General features: G+C 31.5%; 1 protein-coding gene across 1 annotated transcript; it reads right to left on the bottom strand.

Moving 5' to 3' along the window:
- Positions 1–418: 418 nt before the first annotated feature.
- On the bottom strand, positions 419–4,601 carry LOC18100268 (pectinesterase). The gene is made up of 3 exons (XM_006381486.3): positions 4,175–4,601; positions 3,313–3,924; positions 419–1,380 (listed from the first exon to the last, which is right to left on the bottom strand). The coding sequence occupies exons 1-3, from the start codon at positions 4,467–4,469 to the stop codon at positions 686–688; spliced, it is 1,602 nt and encodes a 533-aa protein (XP_006381548.1). The 5' UTR covers positions 4,470–4,601; the 3' UTR covers positions 419–685.
- Positions 4,602–12,548: the final 7,947 nt, after the last annotated feature.

Here is a 12,548-nt window from a genome sequence, read left to right as displayed (position 1 = left end):
CTAATGAAGTTAAAATAAAAGGTGGACGTCACCCCTGGTAGGATGGGAGACCAATTACATAAAATGACCCCTTGTGTTCCATGTCCATGGAAAAGCAGTTTCTGTGGATGATAAATAGTGTTCACACAACTTTAGTAGCCCTCAAGATAGCTTTATTATCACTTCTGGTCATCAATTTGTTCTTGACTTGGAATTTTTTGTCCAGAGCAATTATTGGACAGGATTGATCTTTTTTTGGAATATAATTGATTTCGCTGTCTAAATTATGGCTTCCATAAAAAAAAAAGGTTAATTAAAAGATCATCGAAAAAAAAGATTTGAACTCCAATTTTTTTTTTATAAACAATATTAATAATGCTCAATCCATCATTTAGCATATTATTAAACATATAGTTTGGAGAATATAATACATTTGTGCTTTTAGAGGCAGAGGAAGAATCAATATTATTAAACATATAGTTTGGAAAATATAATACACTTGTTCTTTTAGCGGCAGAGGAAGAATCATTCTGCTATACAGTAACAAATCTATCATACACAACCTCTCGATTATTACAAGCATCTTAAGCAAATAATTCTTGTGTGAGCAATTGAGGTTTCTCTGAGTTCCTAGATACTACATTATTGCTCACTATCCTTAGTTTATTACTAAGAATAGTAATTCCATGTCCAGCTTTTAGTCAAATCACTGGAGGCCAGAAATGAAAGTTACTCCAGTAGAAGGCAGCCATGAGGTTCCAGCAATAAGATTACCGACAGTAAATTTGGTAGCTTCAGAAGGTCCAATAACATGGAACCCTGGCCATTTTACCCTGTTAGAAGTTCCAGCGCCAGGTCCTGTGTTCGAGTATTCAGCAAAGTAGAGTGACTTAGCATAGGAACCTTCACCAGGCCACTCAATCCATCCTCTTGAGGAAATAGCATCACCAATGCTTGATTCCATCACCACTGTTCTTGAATACTGTTTCCAGGGCCTCCCAAGATATGAGTTATAGTTGTGCATAACCGGAGAAAAATCGGAGCTCGCAGTAATCCTACAACTTTGTACTGAGAAACCAGTGTTTTGTCCAGGGTCATCCCTTCCATTTGCTAGAATCACATTGTAGCTATCACCGTGCGGCTTCCGAAGGACCAAGTTGCAACTCTGGAAGACAGCAGCAGCGTTGCCGAAAATGAAGTCAATGGTGCCGAAAATGTCGCATTCTCTATAGAATTGACGGAGAGCAACTGCATATAGAGTGTCTTGGTAGCCAGCTATGCTGCATCGGTAGAAAACTGAGTGGTCAGAAGCTACATGTAGAGCCAAGGCCTGTTCTCCTCCGGGGCCTGCCGTGTTTTGAAATCCAATATCTCGAGCAATGAAATCATCACCTGTGATTGCTTCACCCGGGAAAATTAAAGATGTCAGCCTTCATTAATTATTAAAAAAGGAATTAAATGATTTACAAACTCAATAGATCACACTGATATTTAAACATTTCAACAAATTGATGTTGGTGATACGGAAAATATTACTAAATAATTGAGTCGATATGAACAAAATTAACAGTTGACACATAAGTTTGTAAGAAAAGTTGGATGATTTTGTTTTTATATAGCATTAATCATGCATAGCTTCTTCTGTTAATGAGCTCTGACTCGACATACTATTTTCTATGTCAATTCTATCCTTATAATTTAAATTTGGACTCAAGCTTGTTGTTAAAAAGAAGAAGAAGAAAGAGACTCCTTTTCTTTTGTTTCCTTTGGCAAGCTAGCGAGAGCGATAGATGCGAGTCATATCCTTAATTTCCACTCGAGGGGAAAAAAAGTTAAACAGTATAAAAACTATATATTAGCACGTAATTACCAGCTTCAGAGGACATGTTATATACTTCTTTTCTATTAATGGTGTCTTAATTTGTTTAAGAGATGGATGCATTAATAATTAATGTGTTTATTTAAAAGGTATGCTGTAAAGTATATTTTTTGAAAAGTATGAAATTCATACTTTTTGTGAGATTCGATGTACCCGTGTGATGCAACTCACAAACAAACATATTTTTTAAAGGTCAATTATGATTTCTTTCAAATTTAATACACAACTCTAATACAAAATGATTGCTGGAGTGCTTTATATATATAAAATCCCATTAGAGGAAGATATTGCATATTAACTAAAAAAATATTATATATCAAATATATATTTATATTGAGCAACTAAAAAGAACTCTTTTTTTTTTATTTAATTTGAAAATTACAAATTAGAAGTCACCGGTTAACGTTTATATGACCTTTTCTTTTATAGGGATGAAAATATTAATTTAATTGGATAATAGAATATTACCCCATATGAGTAGCATAAAACCAATACTTTTCTGTTTAATTTCCTGCGTAAAACCAATATTTTTATGTTAAGTTTTCATTTTTGAGGATAGATATAGAATATATATATTGCTGTATTTTTAGATGCAGGTAAAAAACAAAAGTTTATTTAAGAGATGTGCCGCATAGTGCATCTCTTAAAAAGCATGAAATTTATATTTTTTGTAAGGTATGCCGCACGACGCAACTCCCAAACAAATATATTTTTAAAAAATTAATTTTAGTCAATTTAATACTCTACTAGAAAATGACTACCGGGGTGCTACACACACACACACACACACAAAATTCCATACGATCGAGGAAGATAATGCATATTAACTAAAAAAAAATTATATATCAAATATATTGAGCAATTACAAATTAGAAGTCACCGGTTAAAGTTCATATGACCTTTTCGTTTCTTTTATAGGGATGAAAATATTAATTTAATGGAATAATGGAATATTACCCCATATATATGAGTAGCATGAAACCAATACCTTTCTATTTAATTTCCTGCATAAAACCAATACTTTTATGTTAAGTTTTCATTTTTGAGGATAGATATAAAATATATTTACTGTATTTTTAGATGCAAGTAAAAAAAACCTGTACTGCCAATAATCCTGTGCTCAATGACAATCATGTCCTCAACTTTCCAAGAGATCTCTTACCTATTGATCCGAGCCTCTCTCTTTCAATAAAAAATAGCAAGAACCTAATTCAAGCTATTTGTGCTTAATTTATATACAGATACTTTCTTTTTCGAAGAAAAAAAAAGAACTCTAGAGGTTATTGTAAATATCGGAAGATCCTGATTAAGAGCTTTGCATGATCACCTAGGCCTAGCATGTGAATATATAGTTCATTAAAGATTAAAGAGCCTTTAATTTATAGGACCTTGTAGCCAAAAAGAAGAAGAAAAAAATTTATTAGCTGAGAGAGAGAGAGAGAGAGAGTACTAACTAAATGTAGCAGAACCAGGCATGGAAGAGCCGCCGGCAACACTGTCATCACCAACAATAATAGTAGAGTATTTACCATCTCCTATCAAGGTGATACCATCTTTGTTGCTACGAATCTTCTCCTTGTAGACTCCTGCCTTCACGTAAATCACAAACCGTTTCCCAGGAGCAGCGTTTATAGCTTCCGATATTGTTTTATAATTACCTGTTCCATCTTTTGCAACCACAGCATTGGCCTTGATGGTGCTAGTTTGAAGTAGTTTTCGATCTTTCGCTGATACCCATTTGGGAAAACCTTGTGATTTCTCCTCTGCACGTCGTCTTTTAGTGCTGTTTTTAAGCTTAGTCCCATAATCATGAGTAATCCTGCTGACTAGGGCTAAAGAGTTACTGGCCAGTTGTGAGAGATAATCCATTTTTTCAGAAATACGTGGCATGAGGTCACCAGAGAGACTAAGGCTGTCGGTAGAATCTTTGCAAGCTTGTTGAAAGGTCAAAGCAGCACTTAGCCATGTCTGTATGTCATGCTTGTTTTTTCTTGGAGAATCTTTGAGTGCCAATAACGACTGGTCTAACCGTTTCAGAGACATACTCATCAGGTTTTTGCAGTAGTCTGCAGGCACAGTAAAGGGAGATTTTCAGCTGATAAGCTTGTATAAATTACAGACTGGCACGCACAAACACAAAAATATTTAACATGTCATTGTCAATGTTGAATAGTATTTTCACTTCCCTGTTTATTTGACCTGGCAGTGCTACATAGTATCAGTTGCTTTCAAGCAATTGTTTTTAGGAAAATCGCAATGGAATGACAAAATATAATAAAAAAGTCACGCATGGAGTACATATAAGGGAAATAGAACCTGTGACGGATAGGACACGTTCGGCTTCTTGAGCTTCCAAATGGGAGCTCAGTGTTTCGAAGTATGAATTGGGCAGCCTGGTCTCAGATATAGTTTTGTTAACAAGAGCAGTCATGATGTCAAGAGGATGATCTTGGAACTCCTTCAAGGACTGGAGACAGAGGCCTGGATATCTAGTGTAGCTGCACTGTGTTTGGACTTGCATTTGGAAACTGTGAGTTGCAGCCCATGACATGGACGCCCCTCCTAATGTATATCCGAGCAGCCAAAGCACCACCAAAACCAGCAGTCCCATATCAAACAAGAAATCAAAAGAGTAACCAGACAAAATGCTTATAGCCTAAGAGATTTAACTGAGTGTTTTTTAAACAATTCACATGATCACTTAAGAGCAAATGGCATTGGTATTTATAGCAAAGGAAGCTCTCTTTGGCTCGGACGTTTAAAAGTGCTCTTACAGGACCTTTCAGTTAGTTTGGTGGTCTATTTCTCTTACTCTGAAAAAGAAGTGGTGCCAAAATGTCCATGTCTAGTCAACAGAATGTTAGAGCAAGTTGGTTTTGAAAATATTTTTAAAAAATTTAATTTTTATTTATTTATTTATTTATTACTTTAAATTTAGGTATTTTTAAATTGTTTTGATATGCTCGTATAAAAAATAATTAAAAAATAAAAAATATTATTTTAATATATTTTCAGTAAAAAAATTATTTTAAAAAATAATAATTTAATTAATTTGATTATATAATTCTCTTGTACCTTGACAAAGAAGTAATTTTTAGAATTTAGAATTTTTTTTAAATTAATTATATATATATTTTAATATTGTTTTGATATACTGATATTAAAAATAATTTTTTTTAAAATAAAAAATATTATTTTAATATATATTATTTTTTAAAAAACTTTAAAAATAATTACTATAAAACTTTTAAAAGTCCCCGATGATCTCATTAGCCACTGTACTCATGGCACGACTCAGTACAAAATGAACATTTTGTACATACGGACCTTTTCTCAGTTGTCATATATAGGAATAGTAGAGGGACCCAATAATAAATCTCCTTCCCCTTATTACACGTAGAACATTTTATGATTTGTCATTTCAATTCGAATATTAACAAAAATGGTAACAAGACAATTAATTAATTACTATTACACACACACACACACACACACAGTAGAAACCTATAACACATTGGCCTGTGAAAAAAATAATTGCGTGGAAAAATTGTATGATTAATTAAGATGCTGCTATGATAGGACCTAGATATGACCTTTGTTTCTGTAAAAAAAAAAAAAAACGGGTTGGTGGTTATAAATTATTTGTTGCTATGATAGGACAAGATTTTATATTAATTTTTAATATAAAAGAAAAAAATGGGTGTACGTGCTTAATATAATGAATAAACAATATATAAACTAATAAATTATATAAAAATTTGTGAACGCAAATTAAAAACTAGAATGTAAAGTTAAGTTTCCTAGTAAAAAACAAAAAAAAGGTACATATATAAATATTTTATATATTAATTATAATTAAAAATGATTAGTATTTCAATGTAGCACGGGATACTGTGCACTATAAGTGTTTTTATTTTGGATTGTACTGTTCTGCACTGTAGTGGTCCCGTGAATGCTTTCACTGTGGACTATACTATTGTTCACTGTAGCGTGGGATACTGTACACTGCGAGTGAATTCACTGCAAATTGCTCTATAGCAGCATTGTGAGTGCTTTCACTATGGACTGCACTGTTTGGTGGGAGCATGTGGGAGGCTGCAGCAACAGACGCCAAGCGCCAGGCTGGAGGCGCGTCCACTGGGGTTGCGGACATCTGACGTTTGGCTGCCAGGCCTGGGCGCTGGGCAGGCCACGCCCACTGGCTGCACCCTCGGCTGTAGTCACCTGGCGTGTGGTCTGCCCAGCCTTGGGCGCTTGGGCTACCTCCTATGTGCTGGGCAGACTCAGCGCACACAAGACGCTTGGGCTGATGCCTGTGTGAGAATTATTATTATTATTATTATAGATAATATAATTAATAAAATAATTAATAAATTTGAAAGAAATTATTATTATTAATATTGAAAACATATTATTATTTATATTATAATTGTTTTATGATATTTTTTTATAAAAATAAAAAGTTAGCCCGCAACGTAGTATTATTAAAAATATTCAACAATTCTAAGTATTAATATAAAAACTATTATAATTTGTGCTGTAAATATTATTATTTTTCTTCTAATACAAAGTATTCATATAAAAAATATTTTTATTTGTGTTCTAAATATCATTATTTTTCTTATAATTCAAAGTATTCATATCAAAATATTTTTATTTTTTTTATAATTCAACGTATTCATATCAAATATATTATTATTTGGGTTATAATAATATTATTTTTTATAATAATTCAAAGTTTTAATATAAAAAAATATTATTATTTGTGTTATAAATATTCTTGGAATTAAAAATAGTATTATTTGTGTTATGAATATTATTATTTTTACTTTGTGATATAAATATTATTATTTTTATAAAAATTAATATTATTAATAAAATACTTACTAAATTAGAAAAACATTATTCTTAATATTGAAAAACAACCATAGATTTGATTTGAAAGGTAAAATTAAAAATTATTATTATTATTATTATTATCATTAATAAATTTTAAAAACATGTTATTACCATCGAAGAAAAACCACATAGGGACACGTGGCGCTTGGGCTGCCTGCCTGTGTGCTGACAGACCAACCCCACGTTGGGCGTGGACGCGATCGCGATCGCGTCAACCTCCATGTTGGACCTGGACGCGTGCATGGCCAACCCCACGTTGGGCCTAGACACGACCGTGTCCACCTCCATGTTGGTCGTGGACGCGTCCCCGCCTAACCCTACGTTGGCTTGGACGCGACCGCGCCCAACCCCATGTTGTACCTCGACGCATCCCTGCCTAAACCCACTTTGGGCTGGACGCATCTGCACCCACCCCACGTTAGGACTGGACACCTCCACGCCTAACCCCACGTTGGGCCTGGACGCGACCAGGTCCAACTCCATGTTGGACCTGGATGCGTCCGCCCAACCCCATGCCCAACATATTATTATTTATATAATACATTTTTTCTTTTTATAAAAATAAAAAGTGAGCCCGCGACGTAGTATTATTAAAAATATTCAAAAATTCTAAGTATTAATATAAAAAATATTACAATTTGTGTTGTAAATATTATTATTTTTCTTCTAATACAAAGTATTCATATAAAAAATATTATTATTTGTGTTCTAAATATTAATATTTTTCTTATAATTCAAAGTATTCATGTCAAAATATTATTATTTGCGTTTTAAATATTTTTTTATAATTCAACGTATTCATATCAAAGATATTATTATTTTTATAATAATTCAAAGTTTTAATATAAAAAATATTATTATTTGTATTCTAAATATTCTTGGAATTAAAAATAGTATTATTTATGTTATGAATATTATTATTTTTACTATAATCTAAAGTATTAATATTAAAAATATTATCTTTTGTGTTATAAATATTATTATTTTTATATTAATGAATATTATTAATAAAATAATTACTAAATTAGAAAAACAATTATTATTAATATTGAAAAAAACCAAAATTTGATTTGAAAGGTAAATTAAAAATTATTATTATTATTATTATTAAATTTAAAAAAACTGTTTATCACTATCGAAGAAAAACCACGTGGGGACACCTAGCGCTTGGGCTGCCTGCCTGTATGTCGGCATACCAATCGTACAGGTGGCGCTTGAGTTACGCCAAGATCCAACTATCCTTGGGTCTTACAGCTGTAGAACCTAAAATATTCTTGGGTCATTGGCTATGCAGAACCCAAAATAAACTTGGGTCCTGCTAGTGGTGGACCCAAATAGCCTTGAGTCCAGCAATATGCAGGATCCAAACTAGCCATTGGTGAGCCCATGGCATAGTGCGGCCAACTAACTAATATTGACTATAAAGAGTCCTATTAATTAATGATAACATAGATAACGATAACTTAGGTGAAACACATATGGAATAGAGGAAAGAGCAAAGCTAATATGACCAATTTCAAAGTCAATTACAATAAATATTCAAAAAGTCTAAAATAATTTAAATTCTAGAGGAAAAATGAATTTCTTTAGTAAAAATCATCTTTTCTTATTTATGCATCTTTTCTTGTTTTGAAGAAATAATTTTTTTTTTGATAACCCAGGGTGTCCGAGCCAGCTTACGCGCACCACAACTAATCCCTGAGCCCACTGAACATCTTGCAAGCCCAGTGGGCATGTAAGGCACCGCGGGGGTGACGGGCATGCACAGAGAGAATCGAACCCGGGTGCAGAGGAAAAAAACAAGTCACTTCCCCGCTAGGCCACGACCTCAAGTGACCCGGGTGCAACATTTGTTTTTTGACTAAATAAATAATTTTCATGAATTTTTATTATTTTTATTATTGAGAATATTTATTTTAATTATCTTAAGTTTCTATTAAGAAATCATGTTGTTAATAAAAAAAAATGTTTTTTGAAATAAGAAATTAGTATGGTTTGAAAAGAAAATTTCAATAAAAAATAATGACTTGATAACTTTTATGCACTTATATGGAAAAGTAAAAGAATAATTATTTTATAAAAACTACATTAAAAACTTACAATAATAAAATATTTATTTTATTATCATTGAATATTCATATGAAATATTTTTAAGAAAGACTTTGCATGTTAGATTCATATATTACCATAAAAACCTATAATTGTATTTAAAGAGAATGGCATAATTGGATAACTTTGTAATTATTTATTTAAAGAGAATTTTATTTTCAAATATAAAAACAATTAAAGATAGTGAACAAAGCATATGCGTGTATGAGCTTCAAAGGATAACCCAAGCGATTAGGCTTGCAAGGCCAAGTCCGCATGTCTGGCCTAAAAGAAAAATGCCTAGGTGTGTATGGGTTTAGAAGGGTAGGCCCACGTGTGTGTTTTTTGTAAGGGTCTAGAAGACACGTTGTTTGCCAAAGTTTTTTTTTTTTTTTAAATAGAATGAATGACACATTGTTTATCTAGGTAGACAACATGTCATATACTAGAATATTTTTTGGTCACACAGGATAATTGAAAAATCAGGGTCTGAGTTTTGGAATCCATAAATTCTAAATTTCTACTTGTTTTCATCCAAAACAAACATCATATGAACCTTAACAACCTTATTTCCAACCTCAAAACAACCTCTAATTAGTTTAAAAACTGAAAATTAAACTAAATAAAAATATTTACAAACCTTTATCTAATTTTTTTAGCATGGTTAAATGACAAAACAATTTTCATGGAACTCTCCTTTCCAAGATAAACTCATTGACAACAAAATCGACCTTTTTGACTGAAATATGGCCGACCAAAATCTCTCTCTCCTCTCCTTTTTATGATGACTTTCTCTCTCCCCTCTCAATTTCCAAAGCCCTAAACATAAAAAAAAAATGAGGTTTTGGGACCAAAATATAAATACCTAAAATTAAAAGGACAAAAATCATGAAAAAAAACTTTAGGGATTTAATTGAACTTTTATGAGAACTTCAAGAACCAAAATGAACTTTTTGCAACATCTAGTAGTTGTAACATGAGAACAAATAAAGTTTTAGAATTGAAAGCAAACACCTAAATCTACAAGAATCTAAATTAAAAAAATGGAACCAAATTGAACTTCTCATAATAACATCGTGAGACTAAAATGTGAAAAAAATAAAGTTTTATGTTCAAAATTTAAACAACTAAAGTCAAAGGGACTAAATATATAAAAATAAAACTATAAGGATTGAAATGAAAGTACACCTATATCTTTTAGTTTATTAGTAACTAGATAATTGGCATGCAATTCACCTCCAGTCATCTAGTCATGGCAAGATTTTGTTGAAAGATATATATATATATATATATATATATATATATATATATATATATATATGTGTGTGTGTGTGTGTGTGTGTGTGTGTGTGTGTGTGTGTGTTAGGAGGGGGGGTAATATAAGCTTAAGACTTGAGGCATACATCAAATCGATTAAGGATGATAAGTGTCAATAATTAATGTTAAAAGAGTTTTTAATGCTAAATAAAACCTAAGTTTTTAAGCTGAGAAATAAATATAGATTAAGATATCTGATCTTGTCTTAACTGGTAGCCTTTTAATTTTTTATATTTAATTGTGTGACAATTTGTTTATAAGAAGAGTAATAATTTAAATTTCATTAAAACAAATTGATTTTCTAGTATAATTTTCCTTCTCTTATTAATATTTTTAATTTCAGGAAAAAAATCTACTTTCTTGTTCCATGTCATTCATCAAATAAAAATCAAAAGCAATCATAACAAATGCCCAACAAAATTTGGACAATTTAAAATGATGATAAAAAAAATCTCTTTAATTAGACCCCTTTGTCTACTTAAAGCGCTCAATTCTTTTCAAATATTTTTAAAGGTATTCTCTTATTTATTTTTTCTTAGATACTTGTTGAATTTTCATAATTTAAGGGGCATTGATATGATATTTTGGAGTAATAACTACATAGTATGTAAACTATAAAGAAAAAAACAATGCCATAATATTTGTAAGAGTTTTCTTAACTGGGTTTGAGGTAATGAGTTATTGTCCACATAGATTTGAAAATAAATAAATAAAATAATAGTCATAAATAAAATCAATTTATTTTTGGCTTTATTTATTGATATGTATTTACAGGTAATAAAAATTTAGGTAGTCTCTCATATGAGAGTGGTGCTACCAAATTTTTATTTTTATAAATAGGATATAATGATATATTATTATCTTTTTTTATACTTAACTTGTTTAGATGACGAAGAGAAGGTCATTAGAGAGTAATATTGATCAGAGTGCTGCTGGTTCTTTTGGTAGCGCTTCTGATGATATTGAATCGCTAGGTGCTAACCATGACCAGACACCTACCATGACCAGGTGCCTCAGGCACAAGCACCCTCTCTCAACGCAAGCTCATTAAGTGCGAGGGCGACTTATATTTTTTCTTATGAATATAGTGTATATATACTAAAGGGCTTCAAATTCTTCATTGAAAAAATAAATAATTCTTCTAGTATTTATATAGTGAACTTTGAAAAGGGTTAATAACCAACTAAAAAATATAAAAAAAGAGGGGTGGGCTAGGAGAAAAAACATATTTGAAAAAAAAAGGTCTCTGCCAGGTTTTGCCGGGTTTCCTCGGTCATCGATCGACCGAGTTTGACTATTTTTTTGCTCTTACTAGTCTTTCACCTTACGTGGATCGGTCTAGCCACCAGGTTGACCTGCTGGGCCGGTTCGAGTTTAATAACTATGCTTCTAAGTATGATTTATACACTAAGAAGTACATTGATTGGTGGAAGCCTAACAATATCATGTAAGTTTATTTTCCTTTCCTGCACAATAAAAAAATATATAACAATGGATAACTTTTCAATAATTAATTTCAATGAATAAATAAAATTTCAAGTTTACAGATATAAAGGCTGCTCGCACGATAACATCGATGATGAAATCATCGATGAAAGCACTTTGGTTTTAGTGGAATTAGGTTTCCAAAATCCTGAATGGAAGCTATGACTAATGCTTTGTTCAAAAAGTTAAAAGTTAGCATATTCATAAATAATTTTTACTATTATTAATTAATTTATTCAATTTTTTAATTTTAATAAACTAATTATTTTATAAATTAACGTGCAAGGAAAAAAATTACTAGGAAGAGGCTGACATTACTGCTACCAAAAGAGTGTGGGAGAATCACAAGGCCGTTACATAAGATTGAATTAAAAATATGATATATTTTTTTAAAATTTTAAAATTTTATTTTTCATAATCTTGATAGAATATGTTTTTTCTCTCTTCAAATTAGGTTGTGTGATTTCTGATACGAGGCGTAAAAAAAATCAAAGAAATATACAAAATAAAAAGGTCTTCTAGGATGAGAAGACATGACTATGTGGAGGGATTTTAGACATTTGCACATCTCAGAAGCTATATGGGATGCTTATATCTAGCACTTGACATCTAAGCGTTTCATGCAGGGGTTATAGTTCGGTCCGAAGAACCAGATTAAAGAGATTCATGGTTCCATTACCACGCACACTAGCAGATCCATTCTATTCATTTCACATGAAAAACAGATGATAAGAATCTATTTTATAAGATATTTTTGTTTAATTATTGTATTATATAAAATTTTTAGCTAACAATAGATTCTTTTTGCAGGCTACGGTGCTTCGATGCGATCCAAGATCGATTGAACTTTTTGTTGAAACTCAAATGAGAAATGAGGATCGTTGAAAAAGGGTGCAACAAC

Source organism: Populus trichocarpa, chromosome 6 (genome assembly GCF_000002775.5).
Source record: "Populus trichocarpa isolate Nisqually-1 chromosome 6, P.trichocarpa_v4.1, whole genome shotgun sequence".
Lineage (NCBI taxonomy): Eukaryota > Viridiplantae > Streptophyta > Magnoliopsida > Malpighiales > Salicaceae > Populus > Populus trichocarpa.
This window is presented reverse-complemented; position numbering and strand designations above follow the sequence as displayed.